This window comes from Lynx canadensis, chromosome A1 (genome assembly GCF_007474595.2).
Source record: "Lynx canadensis isolate LIC74 chromosome A1, mLynCan4.pri.v2, whole genome shotgun sequence".
In the NCBI taxonomy this organism is placed as follows: Eukaryota; Metazoa; Chordata; class Mammalia; order Carnivora; family Felidae; genus Lynx; species Lynx canadensis.
In genome coordinates this window covers 83651880-83678445 of record NC_044303.2, presented here as the reverse complement: position 1 = coordinate 83678445, position 26566 = coordinate 83651880, and the positions used below count along the sequence as shown (strand labels likewise).

General features: G+C 34.8%; 2 protein-coding genes across 2 annotated transcripts; one reads left to right on the top strand and one right to left on the bottom strand.

Moving 5' to 3' along the window:
- The first annotated feature begins 3786 nt into the window (after positions 1–3786).
- On the top strand, positions 3787–4746 carry LOC115499836 (olfactory receptor 2T11). The gene has a single exon (XM_030294072.1). It carries the CDS (start codon positions 3793–3795, stop codon positions 4744–4746), a length of 954 nt encoding a protein of 317 aa, XP_030149932.2. The 5' UTR covers positions 3787–3792.
- Positions 4747–11854: 7108 nt separating this feature from the next.
- LOC115510380 (olfactory receptor 2T29-like) lies at positions 11855–26361 on the bottom strand. Its single transcript, XM_030310210.1, has 4 exons — positions 25429–26361; positions 22917–22946; positions 18315–18366; positions 11855–11940 (listed from the first exon to the last, which is right to left on the bottom strand). The coding sequence occupies exons 1-4, from the start codon at positions 26356–26358 to the stop codon at positions 11855–11857; spliced, it is 1098 nt and encodes a 365-aa protein (XP_030166070.1). The 5' UTR covers positions 26359–26361.
- Between the last annotated feature and the right edge of the window lie 205 nt (positions 26362–26566).

Genomic DNA, 26566 nt, shown 5'->3' with positions numbered 1-26566 from the left:
TTGTAAGTTTGTTGACAACTTTGACCAGAAATTCAAAACTTTTTGAATGTGATTCTGGTTTTACAGCCCATATTAATTTGACTTGTCTTAGACAATTGTCGATTTAACATATGATAAAGAGGATATTGTGCATTTATGGTCAGTTGAGTATAACTGTGGAGAGTATGAAAAACAAAGTCCTGCTCCTCTACCAGTTGTACTTCCTGTGCCTCAGTTTCTCCAACTGAAAAATAGTGATAATTATAGTAACTGACTCCATAGACATGTTGTGAAAAGTGGCTACATCAAAACACTAAAGCATGTGGAGAGATGCCTGGCACAAAGTAAACACTGCATGAGTACTGGCTAATTTGTTATTAGGAACATGCTTCAATTATACTTATGTTTAAAAGATGATAAAACTACTTATTGGTGTGGCTACTGTATCAAACTACCACTAACTCAGTGGCTTTAAATGACACAAATTTATAATCTTATAATTCTGGAGGTCACAAGTCAAAATTTGGTCACATTAGGCTAAGGGATACACTCATTTCTGAAGGCCATAGAGGAAATCCATTTTTCTAGCATTTTTCAGATTCTAGAGACCACTCAATCCTTCTCATCATGGTCCTCTTCATCTTCAATACCAGTGTTTGAATCATTTGGACCTATATTCATAATATCACATCTCCATTAATTTCTTCCTTCCTCTTTTCTCCTTCCCTCGTATAAGGACCCTTGTGCTTGCATTGGGTACAACAGGAAGTTCCAGAATAATCTCACCTTAATCACATCTGCAAAATATGTTTTGTCAAATAAAGCAACATATTCATAGTCTGGGAATTAGGATAGGGATCCATGAGTGGGGTGAGGACATTATTCTGCCTAGTACAATTGGTTTTATTTAACAGTAAGTTAAATATATCATATTGTTAAGTTTAATAAAATACAAAATTAATAGAAGCCTATTTTAAGACAGTTTTTTTTTCTGATAATAGGAGACAGGTGCAAATTACTGCTACAAAAATACACTCATGATTTTCTGACCTTTTGCTTGTGTAACCTAGGTGAGTTCAAATTAAATTAGCAACATCCACAACACAACCCATGGATGGATAATGACGTCTGCAGTTACAGTTATCTTGTACAAAATAATTGGTACAAAATCAAATGAAGTACTGTTACAACGTAGGAAGATTCAAAAAGGATAGAAAGTGGTGAGTTCTTTGCTTGCTGAAAAATTATGCTGATGTCTGACTTTGTCCAAAATACTATATTGATTTTAAGTCACTAAGAGTGTTTATCTCAAATTTGTATATGTGAAACCTCAATGATTAAGATGCAAAATTCCTATTGCTGTTTTATCCTAGAAACTTGTGAAACATTTTGGTTTCCTAGAACTGTTTCTTATTAGAGAATGTAGGTAGATCCTCTCTTATGGCAATTTTATTTTGGATTGAAGATAAACACAAGGGCCTGGCATTTAATTTCTTTTTATTTTTCCTTTAGCACATTTTATAGATCATATTCAGGTGGATTTTAAGGAAATTCTACAAGAAATGAATCACCCATGTGGGTGGCTCAGTTGGTTAAGTGTCTGACTCTTGATTTCAGCTCAGGCTGTGATCTCCTAGTTCCTGAGTTTGAGCCCCACATTAGGCTCTGTGCTGACAGTGTGAAGCCTTCTTGGAATTTATCTCTCCCTTTCTCTCTGCCCTTCCTTAGCTCTTTCTCTCTCTCTCTCTCTCTCAAAAAATAAATAAACATTAAGAAAAAGAAAAGAATCACTTAAATGGCAAAAAGAAAAAAAAGCAATTTGCATTTTAGTAAACTGTATATGGTTAACAATTATTTATTTAAATATTCATCAAACATTTACAAGGTGCCAGTCATTCATTTATATTCTAAAAGCACTCAGGAAACAAAATAGGCAACAGCCTTACTCATATTGAACTTTCTGTCAGTGACAGGAGACAAACACAAAATGTAATGAATATATATGTTAAGTAGTATGAAGGAATGTGCAAACAATAGCCATCTAGTCCTAACAAAGTGGGCTTTAGGCAAAGCCCTGAAAGACATGAGGGTGTCAGTCACAGCTATAGGGAAGAGATCCAGCCCAGGGTGACAGCAGAGACAAAAGCTATGGACTGGAGGCTACCCCAGAGAGGGGACAAAGGATCAATAAGGGGGTCACATGGGATTTGCAGCACCAGAGCAAATACACTGGAAAAAGCAGGCAATGGCTTCAAAGGGTGAAACTGTTACAATATGGTGGGCCTTAAAGTGAAATATAAAGTTTTATGGTAGAGCTTTGAGCAGGAGTTGACCTGTTTTGATATAGGTTTTTTAAGATCACTTTCCTCTGCTGAGGTTGGACTCAACACAGACAATAGAGAAAGTAGGGAGATAGCAGGAATCTACTAGAATAACCTAGATGAAATGAAATGACTAGAATATTTCATTTGTGAAATGCCAACAAATAACCTAACCTTTGTGATATTGTGATGCATAACTAATATATATTTAGTCTTTTTTTCAAATTCCTGGCATTGACTTCTTAAAACTCTCTGAATTTCCTAAATGGAAATAGCTATGTAGATGTCTTTTGTTATTCATAAAATGTCCTCCTACCACACCTGAGTTTATGTTAATTAGATGATTTATTGAAATCTCCTAAGAATTGGGCTTGTTCCCAGGAAAATAACCATAATTAAAGGTTTGCAACTTTTAAACCTCCACCACTCAGATCTCCATGGAGAAGAGAAGGTCTAGAGATTTCATTAATCACTGATGGTCAATGATTTGATCAATAATGCTTAAATAATCAAGCATTTATAAAAATACAAAAGGATGGGTTTCCAAGAGCTTCTAGGTTGGTGCACATGTGGAGTTGTAGAGGATGGTACACATAGACAAGGCAGTGAATCTTCTGTCCTTTTCCTGCATACCTACCAGATGTATCTCTTCTACCTAGTTGTTAGTAAAATATTTTTTCTTAATTCTATAAAATGTTCTAGAAAATTAGTTGAGCTCAGGGATGGGCTCCTAGAAACCGAGGCCCAAGTGATAAATTTTACTTGCAGTTGGCGTCTGATTTGGGTGACAGTCTTGTGGGGCTAAGCTCTTAACCAGTGAGAGATTAAGCTATCTCCATGTAGATAGTGTGAATATTGTATTAAGTTGTAGGACACCCAGCTGTTTGTCTGGAGGGTTAAAATTGCTTATTATGGGGAGGAGACCCTCACACATTTGTTGACCAAAAGTGTCAGAGGTGAAATGTTGAGAATAGAGGAGACACACTTTTCTTTATCCATTTTTTTAATGCTTTTTCTTTATACTTTTCTCTTCCTAAGTTATTCATTAATTTTGGCCTTTCATATAATGAGTGAATCAGTGGGCCTTTACTCAAACCAGTGTTGACTTGGCCCTACTATGGTTTGGACAACATTCTGGTGCCAGAAATGCATAGAGTGAATAGGAAAGATATAGCTAAACTAATCAAAGTATAGCAAATATCAACTTTATTATGCCACTCACATAATCTATGTATTGCAGCATGAACATAAACACAATACAAAAAGTGTTGTTCATCAACAATGAGGAGATCTACAGTTTCTGATTTATGATATGTCTCTTGGTCTCTTCATTTTTCTCTAGCACTTTGTGTTGGAAAATTTCAGCCAAACCAGTACTCTCTGAGGTGTCATCTCTATTGTAAGTCTCGCCCATACTGAAAGGATCTTCTCTCCTTTTACTTCCTGGTCTTTGTGGCTTTCTGGTCTGCTGGAGCTGACATAGGCAATGTAAATGAAGAATATAACTTTATCTTCTGATTTTATCCTCCTGGGGCTTCTGGTGAACAATAAAACTACTGGGATTGTCTTTGCTGTTATTTTTGCTATTTTTGTGGTAGCTGTAACTGCAAATTTGGTCATGATATTCTTGATTCAGGTGGACTCCCGTCTCCATACTCCTATGTACTTTCTGCTCAGCCAGCTGTCCATCATGGATACTCTTTTCATTTGTACCACTGTCCCAAAACTTCTGGTCGACATGGTTTCTAAAGAGAAGACCATTTCCTTTGTGGGTTGCGGCATCCAGATCTTCCTCTACTTGAGCATGATTGGCTCAGAGTTCTTCCTCTTGGGCCTCATGGCCTATGACCGCTATGTGGCTGTCTGTAACCCTCTTAGGTATCCAGTCCTGATGAACCGCAGGGTGTGTCTCCTGCTGGCTGCTGGTGCCTGGTTTGGGGGGTCCCTGGATGGCTTTCTGCTCACCCCCATCACCATGAATGTTCCCTATTGTCACTCCCGAAATATCAACCATTTTTTCTGTGAGATCCCTGCAGTTCTCAGACTAGCCTGTGCTGACACATCCTTGTATGAAACCTTGATGTACATCTGCTGTGTACTCATGTTGCTCATCCCTATCTCTATCATCTCAATCTCCTACTCTCTTATTTTGTTAACTGTCCACAGAATGCACTCTGCTGAAGGCCGGAAAAAGGCCTTTACTACTTGCTCTTCCCACTTGACTGTGGTCAGCATTTTCTATGGGGCTGCCTTCTACACTTATGTTCTGCCCCAGTCTTTTCACACTCCTGAGCAGGACAAAGTAGTTTCAGCCTTCTATACCATTGTCACACCCATGCTCAATCCTCTTATCTACAGCCTCAGAAACAAGGATGTCATGGGGGCATTTCAAAAGATATTGTCAAGATGTTTATCTGCTCAGAAAGTATCCACAAGTGATGCTTAGGGATTCAATAAACTGAGAATAGATGAGAACATTCTCTGTTGTCCTGTTTTAAAGAAGACTATTTGGTCAGATGTCAAAGATTACTACTTACAATTAATTAAGATAATTTATCATGTCTGGTTTCCTGTTCCTGGGGGAGGGAACCAGGGATTTTTCATTAGGTATGCAGATACATTTTGGCTATCAACAATGAGGTATTATTAGGTTAAAGAATTAATCTGATTCTGGTTCTTTGTCTCTCAGTCTGAAAAAAGAAAAAAAAAATATTTGCAGGTTACTTTCACACTTAACCCAGAAACAGCTTCCATAACTACCAGATTTTGATGCCACAATTATGTGATTATGTTTGTATCAATAAAGTTAAATAATACCAATTCACAAGTGATGAAATATAGAAATCACACAATTTTAATCAAGTCTTTAATTATTGGCTTTGCCTCAAGATTTTAACCTTTAAGATCATCTTCGTAGGACTCACACTAAAAAGAGTTGCCTGTCAAATATGAGACCATAGTAAATAGTGGATAAGCTTAGCTATATTGACTGAATATTGAATGTCCAAGCATTACACACCTACTCAAAAGAGACTGTAATATATAATATCAAAGAGCACTACTGTGACTTTTTCCATGCTATTTTAATAGAATTCTAAGAATGGTGACATTTATGGAAGAAATTTTACATTGCCCAATTATATGTGATTCATAAACAGGACTTGGGTGCAATTTAGGTTTGTTTGGCATGATACAGAAAGCTCTTGAAGAATTTTCTATATAGATATAACTTGATAAGATGTACGTTTTTATGTACATTATTTTATGTACACTTCTATACTATGACTATAGGGTAGGAAATAGAACAGGGAACTAGACTGTATGCAGGAAGACAACTTAGGAATCTTCAAATGCGTGAAAAGGATTGAGTAGGGTAGCTACATAAAAGGATTTAGCTCATGGAAAAGATGACCATTGGGAAAGAAAGTGAAATGAAATATAAGTCAATTGACTTCAGGTGGAAGGAAACTAGGGTTTCTATTTACTAAGATTCTGAAAACTTTTAGAGTGGCAGGATTGAGTAGGAGAAAACAATAATTTAGTTGTTGAGAAACTTTTTTAAAAAATCTAATGTTTATTTATTGTTGAGAGACAGAGAGACACAGAGCATGAGCAGAGGAGGGATAGAGAGGTGGGGGGAGGCAAGAATCTGAAGCAGGCTCCAGGCTCTGAGCTGTCAGCACAGAGCCCTACAAGGGGCTTGAACTCACAAACCACAATATCATGATCTGAGCCACCCAGGCGCCCCAGTTGTTGAGAAAAATTTTAAATGTCTATTAGATATATGAAGCCATTCGGGATTCAGATTAGTGGTAAGGGCTGAGGGTTTAAATTGTTATTCTTAAGAGTCGAAGAAAATATTTAAAGACATAGGATCAGTTAAAACTTAAGTAAGAGTAAAGGTTTGAGACTTAGGCAACTGTGTTCAGCTGGCTAGAAAGTGAGACAAAAGATGATTGATGGAGTAAGAAGAAGTAATATCTAGGTACAAGTGAGAAAACGTCGAAACTGGAGACTCTAATCAACTGCAGTAGATACTATTTCTTATTGGATCACAATGAGAGTTTTGAGTTGGCCACTCTATTTGTCCACGCAAAGATCTCTTGTGACCTTAATAAGAACAAGCCCAGTGGAGTGCTCAGAGAGGATACAGGGTAAAATATAAGGAGAGAAAGTGGATAAGTGAGCCCAGTATAAACACATTTTTTTTTTTAGTGAGAACAGAAAAATGGAGCAGTAGCTAGAAAGGGATATGATATCAATGTGTTTTGTTGTAATATATTGCAGATATGTTAAAGGGAATAATATATACAAAGAACGAATTGATACTGGATAAAAAAAAAATGGAAGGAACTGCTTCCAGAAGGTTGACCTTTGATAGAGATAGAGAGCATAGAAACCAATTTATAAGTGACCAAGTTGATTATTTTTTGAGTTAGTATAGTCACTTCATTTCCTCTAGCAGAAACTAAGGCAGTGTATATGTGATACAAGTAAGTTTTCTTCTAATTGTTTCTATTTTATCAGTGCAATTAGAATCAATGAGAGCTTCTATTTGTGAAGGGCAGGACTTATTGTTAAAACTCTGAAAAAAGAACAAAAGCATCTTGGAGATCAGTTGGGTAAATGAACATGTTAGACATATTAGGATTACAGGGTAGTTTTGGGATTGACTTATGAATTTAGCATGTTTGTCAGTCCAATAAGTGTACTCTGCATGGTGTCTAGCAAATAGTAATCATGCAATGTATTACCTACAATTAATTATGGCAACAATGATAAAAATAAAAGGAAAAATTGCTATTAGTATTTTACAGACTTAGCATTTCTTATGTGAATAAAATATGTTGAAATCATTTGTTTTTCTAATGCTTAGAACTTGCAGCATATAATTGTTTATAATGAGTGGTTCATTTCATGAATTAATCTTTTTGTGCAATTAAAGGTTTTTTAACCAATATCCTTGCTCATGTGAAACTTATTGTATAACATGATTTGATTTGGAATCATAAGGTGATCCTGCCCCTTCAACATACTAATTGTTTAAATTTATGAGTTAATGACACCCCCCCCATACATCCAGTCTTTAAACTGGTCTTTCTGATGCCTTTTCTGATGACAAGTTGGATTACCTAATGTACTCAGTGAACAGTCTTCTGTTTTGATAGATTTTATTAAAATGTTCAGACTTCTACCTTTTCATATCCCTAGTAACTTATTGTTCAGCTTTTGAACTGATTGTGCTTTTTTTTTCCTGATTCAAGTTTAAATATTTCTAAATTACTTCAAACCCATGTGCCAATTTCAGGTGCAAATGAGAGTGGGCTTTAGATCATTGGCTTGTACGTAAACTCACTGGTGTTTGAATCTCGGCTTTTTAGTTTCTGTATTTTCTATCCTTGGCCATGTTACCTAACCTTTCTGTATCAAATTTTCCCATCTTAAGGAAGAATTTCCTATTAAAGATCAATAAAGGGAAAAAGGTCCTTACAACAGAGATTTCTGAGTCTGTAACTGTTGCTTCTTGAAGTAAAGGAAGTTCTGCTTTTATCACATGGTCACTTAGCATTTTACTATGAATTCTCAAGGCAGTGTTCTCACCAGCAGTATTTGATTCATTAAATAACTTATAATTTAAGTACCAAAATCATAATCATTTGTGATTGAATCTGGGACATTTATATTTCTCCCCTTTAACCCTTGGCTTAATGATATATGTTTACAGGGAGAAGAAATCTATAAAATTTGTTAAAGTCCTCAGGGGATTATTTTTAGATTCTAGCCCTCCAGTGGGTATTACTAGGGGACCAACTTGGCATCATCCATGTGCCATCTTGTGGATAATTAACAACATGACATTATTTTAAAACTACACTGTGTGCCCTTGCTGTATTCCCTAAAAGACTATGTAGGGAAGGAAAAATAAGATAAAAATAGATAGGAAGCAAACTGTAGGAGACCTAGGTACAGAGAAAAAAAATGAGGGTTACTGGGTGATGTTGAGTGGGGGGTATGGACTAAATGCATGATGGGCATTAAGGAGGGTACTTGTTGAAATGAGAACTGGATGTGTGTGTAAGTGATGAAGCACTGGGTTCTACTCCTGAAACCAATACTACTCTGTATGTTAATTAACGTGAATTTCAGTATATAATTTTTATAAATTAAAGAAAACCACTATGTATGATTAGGAAAATAAAACAATCCCCCCAAAAAGGAGCTAAAATGAAATATGTTAAGGGTATTTTTGAAAAATAGTGTTGATTTTGTGTTTCTTTCTGTCATTAAGTATTGATCGGATTTTTAGTTGACGTCATCATCAATATTAAAGGCATTATTCTGTTTTTAAGAGCACAGATGAGCTGGGTCTCAACCCAAACTCCATGACTTACAGACTTAGGCAGATTACTTAACTTCTTTGTGACTCGGTGTCTTTATTTCCATGAACATTATGTGTGTAATACAAGTGGAGCTCTTTCTTTGATTATAGTTCTTGTTTTAGTTTTTATTATTAGCAGCACCATTATTATTATTCTTCCCAGCACCCAATGTACATTCTGGATCAAGGGCTGATGCTCTAGGGCCAGAAACCTGAGTGTGAGTCTAATGGGATATGAACAGTTTACCATTTTCGGGTGCTTGAACTCCTCATAGGAACAATTGGCTGATCATGATATCCATCGTCCTCTATAACAGTCCTCAGGTGTAAGTGTTATTAACACATTCTATTTATGTGTGCAGTTGTCCCCTCTATTAGTCCCTGGTATTAAAATATTCTCACCTTTACTCCATATCACTCTAGAAGCAATTAGGAAGATACAAAAAAAATTCTTTCTTTCTTATTTCTCCAGGTACACTTCTGTAAATATCAATGCAAGAAAAGTGGATGGTTCTGTGTGTGTGAGCGTTTTGTTTTTGTTTTGTTTTTTTATTTTGCTTTAAGTGCATTTCAAAGGCAATTTCCCTTCTTTTATTTTGTATACCTAAAAAGAAGATACTTATCCAAAGTACCTCTACAATGGGGAAGAAAATTATTTGTTGAATAAATTTATTTGTAGCTATTTTTCATAAATTTTTCCTTGTCTTCTCTATACTTTTATGTTTTCTATTCTAACACATATTTAAGGTACTTTTTAAACATTAAATTTTAAATGAATGTACACCACTCCATTGCATGACAAGAAAATATCTTATTATTCTGTCCCTAAGATTTTTCAATCATAATATGACTATTTAAAATTACAAAGTAATTTACCAATTGTTTTGCTTAAGTACAAAATTAGGTAAGAAAGTATCACTATCCCCAAGTTTTATGGTCTCGATATTAGAAAGCTAGTAGTCTGGGATGAGACTATGCCCAACTGAGAACCAGTCTTAGATAGAAAGTTTCACAGAGCCCGTCACCACCATTGGCATCCCACAGAAGAACTATATAAGAGTGTCAATAGGGTTAAAGGGCTATGAGGAAAACATGCAGGCTGCATGGCTTATTCTCTCTAGCATTTTCACAGACAGATGTTAAGAGCTGAGTCCATAGGGAAATTACTAGCACAAGTTTGACTAGACATAATGTAACTTTAGGTCCCTTCCACTCTCCTAGTCTCTACACACAAACGTGTACTTCTCTCATCACGCCAATAAAATTATAGTTCTACTCATTTTGTTAAACTAAGATTCAATTTTTATATTATTAAAATGCTACAAATATTTACATTAAAGTCCTTACTTGCATTGTGGTTACACTTCCTTTAAGATGCCACTTTGTTGTTTACATTTTTGTTTTTGTTTTTCCTAGAATAAATCAGGTGTCAGGCTGGTTTGTTTGCTTAATTTGTTTTTCTGCCATATGTATATGTTCCCTCTTGATAAATATCCCCTGGATAATGTGACTACTTTAGAATTCTCCCAGTTTATACTTCCTGGGCCATGTCTTCTGTAGCCTCTGTCTTCCTGTTCCCACATACACTGCTTGCCTAGAGCTTAGCTGCACAGAGCTCCCCCTGAGATGTTTCTTCACAATTAACTCTTTTTCCTTGATCCTCTGATGTCTGTCTCCCAAGCCCAAGCCTTCCTCTTTCTTGATTTACTCTCCAATTTACTGGAGCATAGCTTTCAATAAATTCTTAAACAAGATACATTTTTTTCATAATTTACATGTCTGAAAATGACACTATTTTATCTTCCCACTTGATGGAAGCTCAGCTAAGTGTAGATTTTAGGTTGAAAATGATTTCCATCATGATTATGTTTCTCTTTTTTGTCTTTTAACATTTAGTATTATTACTGAGAATTCCAATGATATCTCAATTATAAATATTTTCTGTGTAATGGGCCCTCAGGTTTTTCCCATATCTGGGCTATTATAAATAATGTAATAAGTGTAAGATTACATATATCTCTTCAGACTTTTGTTTTCATTTTCTCTGAGTTTATGCGCTAAAGTAGTATTAGTGGACCATATGATAGTTTTATTTTTATGTTTTTGAGGAACCTACAAACTGTTTTCCATAGGCTAAATCAACCTAAATTCCCTCCAACTGTGTATACGTGTCCTCCTATCTCCACATCTTTGCCAACACTTTGCTTTCTCTTGTCTTCATCATAGCTGTTTTGGAAGTTGTGAGATGATATCTCATTTGCATTTCCCTGATAACTAATGATGCTGATCATCTTTTTATGTACAAGTGGTCATTTGTATATCTTCTTTGTAAAAATGTCTATTTAGCCTCCTGCCCATTTTTATTATTTTTTGTTTGTTTGTTATTGAATTGTATGAGAACTCTAAATATTCTGTATATTATCTCTTCATCCAGTGTAAGGATTGCAAATATCTTCTCTCATTCTGTAGGTTGTCATCCCAATTTTTTAGTTGTTTCTTTGTTGAAGTAAAGCCATAGCTTTTTGGTTTGATGTAGTACTACTTACTGTTTTTTTTTTCCTTCTCTTGTTCGTGTTTTTCATGTCTTATCACTCCAAAAATCACTGCCCAGTCTAATATCAGTTCCTTGACAGCTCCCTGTTTTCCTTTAGGAGTTTCATGGCTTTAGGTCTTACATTTAAGTCTATAATCCATTTTTTTTAATTTTTTAAATCTTTATTTATTTTTGAGAGAGAGATAGACATACTGTGAGCAGGGGAGGAACAGAGAGAGAGGGAGACACAGAATCCGAAGCAGGCTCCAGGCACCAAGCAGTCAGCACAGAGCCCAATGTGGGGCTACAACCCACGAACTGTGAGATCATGAACTAAACCAAAGTCAGATGCCCAACCAAATGACCCACCCAGGTGCCCCGTGTCTAAAACACATTTTGAGTTAAATTTTGTGAGTAGTATATTATAGGGATCTGATTCCACTTTTTGCATGTGGTTATGCAGTTTTCTCAGTATCATTTGTCAGAGACTTTCATTTCCTCTTTGAGTATTCTTGGATCTTTTGTCAATATTAGGGTACTATATAAACAGGAATTTATCCTGGGGTCTCTATTCTGTTCCATTGGTCTACAAGTTTATTTTTATACCAGTACTATACTGTTTAATAACTACAGCTTTGCAATTTATGTTGAAATTAGAAGTGTGATGTCTTCAGTTTGTTCTGCTCCATAATCGCTGTGACTATTTAGGGTCGGTTGTTCGCCTATTTCTGTAAAACAAACAAAAATGGAGTTTTGATAGAGATTGGATTGACTGTATATATGGCTTTGGGTAGTATAGAAATTTAAAAAAAATATTGACTATTCTGTTCAGTGAACATAAGATGTATTTCCATTTTTGTCTTCTTCAAGTTCTTTCATCACAATATTTATTGTGCAGGTCTTCCACTTACCTAATTAAATTTATTTCTAAGGACTTTATTGTTTTTGATGCCATAGTGAATGGAATCTTTTTTTCTTGTTCAGACATTTCATTGCTAGTGTAGAGAAACACATCAGATTTCTACATATTGATTCTATATGCTTCAAGCTCACTGAATTTTTTATTAGTTCCAATGGTGTTTTGAGTGAATCTTTAGGACTTTTTACACATAATTCTTTTTTTTTTTTTCAACGTTTATTTATTTTTGGGACAGAGAGAGACAGAGCATGAACGGGGGAGGGGCAGAGAGAGAGGGAGACACAGAATCGGAAACAGGCTCCAGGCTCTGAGCCATCAGCCCAGAGCCTGACGCGGGGCTCGAACTCACAGACCGCGAGATCGTGACCTGGCTGAAGTCGGACGCTTAACTGACTGCGCCACCCAGGCGCCCCCATAAATCTTTATCATTTGCAAGAAAGGAAAATTTTTACCTATTCATTTCTCATTTGGATGCCTTTTATTTCTTCGTCTAGTCTAATGGCTCTAGCTATGACTTCTAGTACTATATTGAATAAAAGTGGTGAAAGTAAACACTTGTCTTGTTCCCGATCTTAGAGGAAAATCTTCCAGTTTTTTTATTACCATTGAGTATAAGGTTAGCTGTGGGTTTGCAACATATGGCCTTTATTGTGAAGTATTTTCCTTTGGTAGGTTGTTGTGATTTGTCAAATGTTTTTGTTTTGTTTTTTTTTTCTGAATAATTGAGATACTCATATCATTTTAAACTATTAATATTGTACACAGTATGCATTAGTTTGCATATATTAAACCATCCTTGTATTCCAGGGATAAATCTCACTTATGTATGATCATTTTAATGTGTATTTGAATTTGGCTTATATCCATATTATCATATATAATATGATATATTATATATGAAATTATAATGTAAAATTTGCACATATATTCCTCAGGGATATCAGTCTATACATTTCTTGTAGAGTCCTTATCTGGCTTTGATATCAGCATAAAGTCAGCCTCATAAAATAAAACTAGAAGCTTTCCATTCCCTTCAATTTGTTGTAGAATTTGAGAAGATTTGGCAGTAATTCTTTCTAAATGTTTAGTAGTGTCCAGCAATGAAACCATCTTATCCTGAGTCTTTCTGTGTTGGGGGGGGTATTCATTGCTGGTTCAAATTTCTTATTATTGGTTTTCCAGTTATTCTTTTTTTCTAATTTCTTAGTTTGTCACATTGTGGTTGGAAAAAAATGTTTAAAATAATCAGACTTGTTTTGGATACTATCATATGCAAGAAAGGTCTACAAGTTTATTTTTATGCCAGTACTATACTGTTATGTAAGCACTTGATGATTGTTATGTAAGCACTTGAGAAGAATGTGGATTCTGTTTCTGTTCAATGGAATATTATGTAAATATCTGTTAGGTTCATTTCATTTGAGGTATGTTTCTTACCCATCATTTTGTTGCTAATTTTTTTGCCTGGAGGATCTATTCATTTTGAAAATGCACTGTTATCGTTTATTTCTTTGTTCTGATCTGTTAGTATTTGTTTAAATTATTTAGATGTTCTTGTATTGGTTTTTTATATATTTACAATTATTTATCTTCTTGATGAATTGACCCCTTTAACATTGTTTAATGACTTTCTTCTTGTTTTGTTATTGTTTTAGCTTTAAAGTCTATTTGGTCTCATATAAATATAACTATCCTCACTTTCTTTTGCTTTCCAATTGTATAGAATATCTTTCTCCACCACTTCACATTCAGCTTGTGTGTTTCTCTAAAAGTAAGGTGAGTCTCTTGTAGGAAACCTATAGTTTTGTCTTGTTTTCATCCAATCAGGCATGGTGTGCTTTTGATTGGTGAATTAAATCTATTTACATTAGTGTTATTGTTATGTGAGGATTTATTAATAATATTTTATTTATTTTTTTTTAATTTTTTTTTCAACGTTTATTTATTTTTGGGACAGAGAGACAGAGCATGAACGGGGGAGGGGCAGAGAGAGAGGGAGACACAGAATCGGAAACAGGCTCCAGGCTCTGAGCCATCAGCCCAGAGCCTGACGCGGGGCTCGAACTCACGGACCGTGAGATCGTGACCTGGCTGAAGTCGGACGCTTAACCGACTGTGCCACCCAGGCGCCCCTATTAATAATATTTTAAAATCATTATCTGTTTAGGTTTTTTCTTAAGTTTGTATTTAAATTCCAGCTAGTTAACATATAGTGTAATATCAGTTTCATATGTACAATTTCCTGATTCAACACCTCCATACAAGACCTGGTGTTCATCACTACAAGTGCACTCCTTAATCCCCATCACCTATTTAATCCATCTTTTCACTCACTTTCCCTCTGGTGACCATCAGTATGTTATCGTCCGTTTCATGGCTTGTCTCTGTATTTTCATCCCTATGCTTGTTTATTTTGTTTCTTAAATTCCGCATATGAGTAAAAATCTATGATATCTGTCTTTCTCTGACCGATTTTTTTTTTGCTTGAGTTGATTTTTCTGTATCATGTAAGGTAAGGGTCCACTCATTTTATATATGGATATCCAGTTTTCACAGTACCATTATCAGAAAAGATTATCCCCATTGTGTTTTTATCAAAGTTAACTGATCTTATATGCTTGGGTTTATTTATGGGATTTCTATTCTTTTTGAGTGGTCTGTTTTATTTCCACTTTTTTTTGATTGTTGTACAATCTTGTAATATAATTTAAAATCAGGAAGCATGATACCTCTAAAACTGTTCCTTCTCAAAAGGGCATTGACTATGCAGGATATTTTGTGGTTCCATAAAAATTTTAGATATTTTCTCCATTAAGTAAACTGCCATTGGAACTTTGATAAAGACTGCATTGAATATATGGAGAGATTTGGGTTTTATGGACATGCTAACCTTATTAATTCATCCAACCTATGAACATGAGATCATTCCGTGTGTTTATCTATTCTTCAATTCCTTTCAATTAATGTGCTGTAGATCTCAGTGTAGGTCTTTCAACTCTTTGGTTAAATACATTCCTAAATATTCATTTTATTGGGGTTGTTTTTGTGATTTCCTTTTTGAGTAGATCATTGCTAGTATAAATAAATGCAACAGTTTTTGTATACTCACTTTATAATCTGTAACTTTACTGAATTTGGTTAGAACTAACAGCTTTTTATAGAGTATTTAGGATTGTATACATATAGAATTATGTCATATGCACACAGAGGTAATTTTATGTCTTCTTTTCTGCTTTGGATGTCTTTTACATCTTTTATTTTCTGATTGCTCTTTTTAGTATTTTAATACAATGTCATATAAAGTGGTGAGAATAAATGTCCTCCCCACGTTCAAAATTTAAGACAAAAGCTTCTAGCTTTTCTCCATTGATTATGATTTCAGTTGTGGGATTTCCATAAATCGCCTTCATTGTGCTGAGGAAAATGTTTATATATATTTTATAGAGCATTTTTATCCTGAATGGAATTTGAACTTTGTCAAATTTTTTATGCATTTAATCAAATAATCATATACATTTTATTTTTATTATCTTAGTGTGGTTTTTCTCATTGTTTGATTTGTACATATTAAATCATCCTTGCATCCCAAGGATGAATCCCTCTAGTTCTTGGTGTATAATATTTTTGATGGTTGTTGAATTCAGTTTGTCAGAATTTTGTTGAGAAGTTTGCATCCATTTGGTTTAGACATATTGGCCTGTAGTTTTTTTCTTACTGTGGTGTCATTGTGTGTGTGTGTGTGTGTGTGTGTGTGTGTGTATTACACTTACCCTAGATTCATAAATAATTTTGAAAGTATTCTTTCTACTTCTATGTTTTAAAAGAATTTAAAAAGGATTTGTGTTTTTTTTTCTTTGCAGTTTGGTAATTCAGCTGCAAAGCAATCTAATCCAGAGATTTCTTTCTTGAAGGATTTATCGTCATCATCATCACTTCAATCTCCCCACTTGTTATTGGTTTGTTCAGCCTCACTACTTATTTTTAATTCAGTATTGGTAGGTTTTATGCTTCTAGTAATTTATTCATTTCTTCTTGATAATGCAGTTCTTTTAAATGAGATTGTTTAAAGTAATTCTTCATGATTCTTGTTTTTCCTGAAAATAATTTCCTGTGTAATAGCTCCTCTTCCTTAGTTTGTTTGTTTTGAAATGAAAAATATTATTAATTTATTTTAATTTTTAAAGGTTTTATTAAAATTTTAAGTTAATATACAATGTTTAAGTGTAACATACATCATTGTCAACAATAGCCAACATTTTTAAAAAGCCCAAATGCCCATCAACTGATGAGTGGATTAGAAGTGGCATACACACACACACACACACACACACACACAATGGGATATTAATCATCCATAAAAAGGGTTAAATCTTGCCATTTTCAGTGACCTGGATGGAGCTGGAGAGTATTATGCTAAGCAAAATAAGACAGTCAGAGAAAGGCAAATGACATATGATTTCACTTATATATGGAATTTAGGAAACAAAAGAAACAATCATAGGGGGAAAAAGAGAGGAGAAAACAAAGAAATGTACTCTTAATCCTACAGAAAAAAACTGATGGTTCCCAAAGAGGAGGGGTGGATAGGTTAAATAAGTGATGGGGATTAAAAAGTCCGTTTTATATACGTGTTGAATCAGTAAATTGTACACCAAAACTAATATTACACTGTATGTTAAATAACTGCAATTTAAATTAAAAATTTAAAAATGCAATATGTTATTAGGTTAAAAACAGACTCTTTGCTGAATGGAAGTGAAAAGAGATTCTAGGAATGTATTCCCATGCACATAAATCTTATTTAATTTCAAAGCCAAGAATACACATAGGGAAAGGATAGTCGCCTCTAAATGTGTTGGGAAAATTTGGTTATACACATAACAAAAGATATATGGGACACTTATTTCATGCCATATTCAATAATAACATCAAAATGGATTAAATACTTGAACAAAAGAGAAGCTTAAAAGATAACAAAGTCTACAGTACTTCTTTACCCCAAGCCAACATTATAAGAAACATTGAAGGGAATTCTATAAGCAAAATAAGAGTACTAATAAGTAAAAGAAAACCTTTTGAAGTGTAACGTCGCTGGTAAAAATAAATATATACCAAATTTCAGAATAATCTACTGTAAAGGCCGTAAGTCACTCATTTGTAAGCCAGTCTGAATGCTAAAACCCAAAAATAGTAACAAATAATTATAACTATAATAATTTGTTAAGGGATATAAAATAAAAATATGTAAATTGTGACATCAAAAGCATAAAAGTTTCAAACATGGATAAAAGTGTACAGCTTCAGAATGTGTTAAAACTTAAGTTGAACCAGGGGCGCCTGGGTGGCGCAGTCGGTTAGGCGTCCGACTTCAGCCAGGTCATGATCTCGCGGTCTGTGAGTTCGAGCCCCGCGTCAGGCTCTGGGCTGATGGCTCAGAGCCTGGAGCCTGTTTCCGATTCTGTGTCTCCCTCTCTCTCTGCCCCTCCCCTGTTCATGCTCTGTCTCTCTCTGTCCCAAAAATGAATAAACGTTTAAAAAAAAAAAAAACTTAAGTTGAACTTAAAATAGACTGTCTATATAAAAGTTGCTTTTGTAAGTCTTACAGTAATCGCAAAGCAGGACTTACAGTTTAAACAAGAGTGACAAAAAGAAAGGAATCTAAGCAAACCACTCCAAAAGAATCAAATCATACATACAAAAAAGAGTATAACTACAAACCAGTGTGAAAATAATATTAAAAATTTGAAACTAATTGAAAAAAAAAATGAAACTAAATTCTCAAATCCAAAACAGAATGGTTGAATACATAAAACAAAAAAAAGATTCACTTATATGCTGGAAAAGATACTCCAGATGTAAGCACACAAAGATTGAAAACAAAAGGATAAAAAATATTTCATGCAAATGGAAAGTAAAGACAGCTGGGATAACTATGAGACAAAATAGACTAAAGAAAAGACTGTACAACGAGTCAAAGTACATTACAAATGATAAAGGAATTAATCCAACATGATAATAAAACACTGTACAGAATTATGAATCCAACACAGGAGCAAATTATGTATATATATATATATATATGTATATATATATATATATATATATACACACACACACAATATTAACAGAACTAAAGTGAGAAATAAACAATAAAATAATAGCAGGGATTCCTAGTAGTCTCACTTTCATCAGTGTTTACATCATCCACACGGGAAATCAGTAAGGAAACCTTAGCCTTAAATGACATATTAGATCAGATTGACTTAACAGATACATACAGAACATTTCAACCAAAAGCAACGTACACATTTTTATCAAGTGTACATGGAATATTTTCCAGGATAGGCTATATGTTAGGACCCAAACAAGTCTTACAAAATTTAAGAAGATTAAAATCATATCAAGCATCATTTATGACCACTTGGTACAAAACTGGAAATCAATTACAAAATGAAAACTGAAAACTTCACAAGTTTGTGGAAATGAAACAATATCTTACTGGAAAAACAATGGATCAAAGAAAAATCAAAAAAGAAAATGAAATTGTGGAGACCAATGGAAATATAACGTATCAACATATGTGGGATGAATCATGATCAAGTAGGATTTATTCTAGAGATTAAAAGATGGTTGATCTTCTGCAAATTAATTAATGTGATAAACTGCATTCATAAAATGAGACATAAAAATCATATGATCATATCAGTAGTTGTAGAGAAAGCATTTGACAAAATTCAACATCCATTTACGATTAAAAAGAAAAAAATCTCTTAACTAGGTGTAGAGGAAAGAATAAGTTCTTGTGAGAATGTGGAGAAAAGGTAACCTTTGTAGACTGTTTGGTTGGAATTTAAACTGATATAGACATTTGAAAAACAATATATGTTCTTAAAATTTTTGAATGCATAATTACCATTTGATTTAGCAATATCACTTCTAGGTATATATCCACATGAATTGAAATTTGTATCTCAATAAGATATCTGCACTTTCATATTTTGTCATATTATTCAAGAATAGTCACTAATATTATTCACTAAGATATGGAAAAAAATAACTATCAAATATAAATAGATAAACAATGTGACAAAATATGGAATGTGGTATGCAATAGAATGCTATTCAGCTTTTAAAAAATAAGGACCATTCATTTTTAAAATAAGGACATTTGCCATTTGTGATTATGTGGATGGGTCTGGAGGACATATATTAAGTGAAATATGTCTGCCTGAGAAAGACAATCACCACATGACTTCAGTCATATGTGGAATTAAAAATACAAGTGAATAAACAAAAAGCAGAGTCAGAGTTTTAAATATAGAGAACAAACTGATGGTTGTCATAGAGGAGAGGAGTGGGGTGATGAGTAAAATGGGTGAAAGGGAGTGGAAAATGCAGACCTCAAGTAATGGAAGATATACAGTATCTGTGAGTAAACTGTAGTGCAAGAAACTGGTTTTCTCTAGAAGTTAGTATCACCAAGTTTTCTGTCTAGAGCAAAGATGACAGACCCAACTTTAACCCAAATAAACCACTTTTAACTGAGGAAAGACCCAGTTACTCCAATCAACTCTTCAGTTCACACTTACTAGAAAATATACATTTGTACATTACCTCCTAGTAGCCTCAAACAAATTATTTAACTTGGTGGTGCCTTAGTTTTCTTCTCTGTAAAATGGAGATAATAAGAATACCTTCCCTAGGGATGCCTGGTAGTCTCAGTCAGTAGAGCATCTGACTCTTGTTTTCGGCTCAGGTCATGATCTCACGGTTCATGACATTGATCCCTGCATCAAATAAACTTAAAAAAGAAAACAATACCTGTGCTATAGCCAACAATACTGTGCTGCACACATAAACAATTCTTAAGAAAGTTGACCTAGTGATAGGTGTTCCTACCACAATAAAATACATTTATCAACAACAAGAACCCAATATCGTATCTTCCTTAAAGAGTTTAAGAGGTTTGAACAAGTTAAATATTTGTATTAAATATTTGCATTAAAAATGATGCAAGCTTCTCCAACTAATCCAGTTAGTTTATGACTAAATTTTTTTTTTTTAATTTTTTTTTTCAACGTTTATTTATTTTTGGGACAGAGAGAGACAGAGCATGAACGGGGGAGGGGCAGAGAGAGAGGGAGACACAGAATCGGAAACAAGCTCCAGGCTCTGAGCCATCAGCCCAGAGCCCGACGCGGGGCTCGAACTCCCGGACCGCGAGATCGTGACCTGGCTGAAGTCGGACGCTTAACCGACTGCGCCACCCAGGCGCCCCTATGACTAAATTTTTAATAATTCCAATGTAGACACTTTGCCAAAGAAGACATCCAGATGACTAACAGATACATGAGAAGATGTTCAACATCACTCATCATCATTGAAATACAAATTAAAACCATGATGAGATACCACCTTACACCTGGCCAAATGGCTAAAATTGACAACACAAGAAACAATGGATGTTAGCGAGGATGCAGAGAAAGGGGAACCCTCTTGCACTGTTGGTGGGAATGCATAATGATATATCCACTCTGGAGAACACTATGGAGTTTCCTCAAAAAACTAAAAATAGAACAACCCTTCAATACAGCAATTATGCTATTAGGTATTTACTCAAAGGATGCAGAAATACAGATTTGAAGTGTTACAGGAACCCCAATGTTTATAGCAACATAATCAATAATAGCCAAATTATGGAAAGAGCCCAAATGTTCATAGACTGATGAATGGGTAAAATGATGTGGTATATATTTACAAAGGAATATAACACAGCCATCAGAATGAATAAAATCTTGAAATTTTCAATAACATGTCAGAGACAGTGTATTATGTTAAGCGAAATAGTCGGAGAAAGGCGACTACCATATGATTTCACTCATACGTGAAATTTAAGAAACCAAACAGATGAATATGGGGGTGGGAGAAGAGAGAAACAAACCACAAGAGACTCTTAATGATAAATAATGAACTATAGGTTGATGGAGGGAGGTGGATAGAGGATGGGCTAGATGGGTGATAGGTACTAAGTAAGGCACTTGTGATGGGCAGTAGGTGTTATATGTAAGTGATGAATCACTGAATTCTATTCCTGAAACCAATATTGCACTGTATGTTAATTAACTAAAATTAAATTTAAAAAAATGGAAAAAAGTAAAATTCCAATAGTATGGGGTTTGAGGAGCTTCCAAAAAGTTTTTGAATAGGTTAATATATGTAACAATATTATAACAGTGACTGGGACATACTGTAGAAAAACATATGTGATAATATAATTAATATAGCATAATATAATATAATATTATTAAGATAGTATTATATAATTAATATAATACTAATCATCTTAATAATTAATTATATTATATATACATTATAATTAATTATGTTATATAATATATATTCTAGTTAGAATACAAGTAGAAATTAAAAGTGGAATATTTGTAAAAAAACACTACAAGCTTCACCACCTAACCCATGTTAATGACTAAATTTGCAATAATCCCAATCATAGTCATTAATGACCTATGGGGTATGCAAGAACACTGAGGGCTGGTTTTCATGGGATAAAAATGATTTCTTTGGCAAAATGCTGGTGGCATCATGAGCACAAGCACAAACACATAACACATTCTGAAATTTGAACATTTTAAACTACTGCAGTACACATCTACTTATATGGCACTGTAAGCAAGTAAACCTGAATGCCAGAAATTTGTCCATTTCTTGCTTTTATTTTAGATACAAAAAAAATTGAGCATCAAGTGTTCTTCCATGTCTAGTAACTGTGAATATTATGCAAGCAGTATTTTTTTCCTTTTATTTTTTTAATATATGAAATTTATTGTCAAATTGGTTTCCATACAACACCCAGTGCTCATTCCAACAGATGCCCTTCTCAATGCCCATTGCCAATTTCCCTCCCTCCCACTTCCCATCAACCCTCAGTTTATTCTCAGTTTTTAAGAGTTTCTTATGGTTTGCCTCCCTCCCTCTCTTTTTTTTCCATCCCCTCCCCCATGGTCTTCTGTTAAGTTTCTCAGGATCCACATAGGAGTGAAAACATATGGAATCTGTCCTTCTCTGTAGCACTTATTTCACTAAGCATAACACTCTCCAGTTCCATCCACATTGCTACAAAAGGCCATATTTCATTCTTTCTCATTGCCACGTAGTATTGCATTGTGTACATAAACCACAATTTCTTTATCCATTCATCAGTTGGTGGACATTTAGGCTCTTTCCATAATTTGGCTATTGTTGAGAGTGCTGCTATGAACATTGGGGTACAAGTGCCCCTATGGATCAGCACTCCTGTATCCCTTGGGGACATTCCTAGCAGTGCTGTTGCTGGCTCATAGGGTAGATCTATTTCTAATTTTTTGAGGAACCTCCATACTGTTTTCCAGAGCAGCTGCACCAGTTTGCATTCCCACCAGCAGTGCAAGAGGGTTCTCATTTCTCCACATCCTCTCCAGCACCCATAGTTTCCTGATTTGTTCATTTTAGCCACTCTGACTGGTGTGAGGTGATATCTGAGTGTGGTTTTGATTTGTATTTCTCTGATGAGGAGTGACATTGAGCATCTTTTCATGTGCCTGTTGGCCATCTGGATTTCTTCTTTAGAGAAGTGTCTGTTCATGTTTTCTGCCCATTTCTTCACTGGATTATTTGTTTTTCGGGTGTGGAGTTTGGTGTGTTCTTTATAGATTTTGGATACTAGCCCTTTGATATGTCATTTGCAAATATATTTTCCAATTCCATTGGTTGCCTTTTAGTTTTTTTCACTGTTTCTTTTGCAGTGCCAAAGCTTTTCACCTTCATGAGGTCCCAATAGTTCATTTTTGCTTTTAATTCCCTTGCCTTTGGAGAGGTGTCAAGCAAGAAATTGCTGTGGTTGAGGTCCGGGAGGTTTTTTCCTGCTTTCTCCTCTATCTAGGGAGATGGTTTCCTGTCTCACATTCAGGTCCTTCATCCATTTTGAGTTTATTTTTGAGAATGGTGTAAGAAAGTGGTCTAATTTCATTCTTCTGCATGTTGCTGTCCAGTTCTCCCAGCACCATTTGTTAAAGTGACTGTCTTCTTTCCATTGGATATTCTTTCCTGCTTTGTCAACGATTAGTTGGCCATACTTTTGTGGGTCCAATTCTGGAGCCTGTATTCTATTCCATTGGTCTGTGTGTCTGTTTTTGTGCCAATACCATGCTGTCTTGATGATTACAGCTTTGTCGTTGAGGTTAAAGTCTGAGATTGTGATGCCTCCTGCTTTGGTCTTCTTCCTCAAACATATTATTCTTTTTTTTCTTGAGATATAGTAAAATTTTAATTATGGAAAAAAATTTGATTCCATAGATTGTTTTGTTTTGCTTTGTTTTACCCCATTTTGTTTCCCATGTCTACAGTGTTTTCAATGGAACAATCAAATATGTGTATTATTACGGTCCAATAAATTGAGGGGTAATGTATACACTTCTCAATTACTTTAGAAGTTAAAGAATGTACATATTTTATTCATTCTATTTTACTGCAACATATACTATAATTTTTGTGATATAATTATAATGTTGTAATTGTAATATATCTAATTTTCTAACATTGTGTCCTAAAATACTGTCAGATCTTTATTTTATAGTCATGAAGGTATTGAGAGTGCCAGAAAAAAAAGGGATCTCTACTTTTGAAACCACCTAATAATTCACAATTTGTCACAGCTAATTGGAAACTGGTACACATGCAACCAGATTTATGGTTTTATGGAACAGATTCAACAAAGCCCTGCTTATTCACCAAAGCTGTTGATTCCACTTGGAATGGTCCATTCCACTTAGATCAACACTATTAAGCTCAATCGTCCTCACACACCTGGTCTCCATACCTTCAGTGTTGCTCTTCTTCAATTGATTCCTACTAATTTCACTCTGCTTAAATCGATGTCTCATCATTTTATTATCATTTGTAAATATCTAGGTCACAAAAGGGCAATAATTGGGCTGTAAAGTGAATCTGGAAAGGAGGTGTCATTGGAACATTTCTCTCCTGCTTGGTCAACCACCTGAACTTTGCTCATAGTGTTCCTTTTCTGTGGCAGGATGTCCTTGAGCAAGATCCCTGGTCCTAGCCTCCTGTACTCATATGAAGGTAGCATCTAGTTACCATTCAACACTGAGCTCTAGGGTCTCTTTTCAGCCTCTTTGGCTAAGCTCACATGTCATAGGTAGAACTGGTGTGTCCTTATGAGCTGTACACTTTCCATATGTGCCTCAAACAATTTATGTATTTTGTTACAAATATTTGAACAAAATACACTTATAGTTAAAATTCTTTAGGGAGAGTAGACATTTGATATATATGGGAAATTCACTTAGCTATTATCTTATTATTTTTATTATAATATAGGATAAGATTTTTTAAAAAAAATTGACAGATTATTTGATGGTCTTCATCTGCTTTTTTTTTATAATAAGTTACATACTTCAAATCTAAGGTCTGATACATCCTTATGCTGGAAAACTTCCCTAAACCGTCCTTGGGGTTAATTTTATACCCACAGTACCTTCTACCACAATATGCTAATAATTTCAGAGAGATAACAGCCACTATTTGTAACTTAAAGAACAAAATTGCCCTAATTAAATGCAGGCCAACAACTGGATTATTGCAATAATGATCAGCCATGTGAACCTGAGCATGATTTGTCACTTACACTGCCACAATGCAGCAAGAATTTTTTTTTTAAATAGAAGTCTGATACTTTATGTTTTATTATTAAATAATTTCAAATTTACAGAAAATTAGTATGGATAATGATAATAGTACAATTAACACTCATACACCTTTTGCCTAGGTTCTCCTATTAATTTTATATCCCAATTAATTTATCACTTCTCACTCCATATCTCCCTCTCTCCACCTCTCTCTCCTCTCTCTCTCTCTCTCTCTCTCAGTCTCTATGCTTTCTCTTTCTCTCATCTGTTGCACATATTATGATCTTGGTTTCTAAATATTTTATTACATATTTCTTAAGACTATAAATATTCTTCAACAGAATCACAGTGGAAGTTTCAGAAAAATGTAACATGGATATAATACAATTGCATAAATATTTCAAATAAAGAATTTTCTGATATTTGGAAACAATTCCTCCAAAAGGGATGAATGGGTGACTACACATTATGGTATGAGAATATGAGGAAACATTCTCATATTGGCTTGGGATCCTAAAATTTTAATATGTAGAGTACAGAAAAAACAAACATTAGTACAAACATTTCCTACCTAATATTTTCCTGAGAGTACCCACATTTAACATTCTTTTTAGAGCCCTTGTGACATCCTTATTCCTAAGACTATAAATTAAAGGGTTTAGAACAGGAGTGAGTATGGTATAAAGGAAAGATACAATCATGTCCTTCTCAGGGGTGTGGTAGGAGGTGGGGAGCATGTAGGTATAGACAGAAGCCCCATAGAAGAGGATGACCACAGTCATGTGGGAAGAACAAGTGGCAAAGGCCTTCTTCTGTCCCTCTGCTGAGTTCATCCTGTGGATGGTAAAGAGGATAAAAGAATAGGAGCTTGAAATGACTGTCACAGGAATGAGGAGCATGAGAACACAACATAAGTACATGAGTGTCTCATAGAGGGAAGTGTCTGAGCAGGAAAGCTTCATTACAGCAGGAACCTCACAGAAGAAATGGTGGATCTCCCGGGATCTACAGAAGGGGAATGTCATGGTGACAGGTGTGAGAGTAAATCCATCCAAAGATCCCAGAAACCATGAAGAAGAGACCAAGAGGAGACACACCCTATGGTTCATTAGGATAGGATAAAGGAGTGGATGACAGATGGCCACATAGCGGTCATAGGCCATGGCAGCTAGAAGGAAAACTTCTGAACCTCCTAATGTCAAATAGAGAAACATCTGCATCCCACATTCAGGGGCTGAGATCTTATTTACACCCAAGACCTGGTCCATGAGCATCTTGGGCACAGTGACAGAAATGTACATCACATCCATGAAAGACAACTGGGTGATAAAAAAGTACATAGGGTTATGAAGGTGAGCATCACAGTATATCACAAGGATCAGGATGATATTTCCAGACAGGGCCATCAGGAAAACCACAAAGACGATCACACAAAGGAGAGCTGGGTACTTATATTGACTGAAGAGTCCTACTAGGTCAAAATCTGATCGTCCAGTATGGTTGACCACCCAAGTGGTGTTATCCATTGAATTTCGTCTGGATCACAAGGAAAACTGTGGACTTAATAGAAAGAAATGTTTAGTGATTTTGTGTGTGTGTGTGTGTGTGTGTGTGCACGTGTGTATGTTTACACACAGTAACCCAGTGTGCTAATAATGGGAAGTTCCAAGGACTTGTAAATTTTAAGACTATAAATTATTTGTAATTGAACAAATTTACTAAATATCTAAGAAT

Bases quoted from the DNA above. Each gene is read 5' to 3' on its own strand.
- LOC115510380 (XM_030310210.1), bottom strand. From the start codon at position 26,358: ATGGATAACACCACTTGGGTGGTCAACCATACTGGACGATCAGATTTT. The intron at 18,367-22,916 runs GTGAAAAAAACT...ATGTCATTTAAG, and splicing joins TTGGCACTGCAAAAGAAACA to GCTAAGGTTTCCTTACTGAT. The intron at 11,941-18,314 runs GTGAGACTACTA...TTTGTTTTACAG, and splicing joins TGATGTAAACACTGATGAAA to AAATAGGCGAACAACCGACC.
- LOC115499836 (XM_030294072.1), top strand. From the start codon at position 3,793: ATGAAGAATATAACTTTATCTTCTGATTTTATCCTCCTGGGGCTTCTG.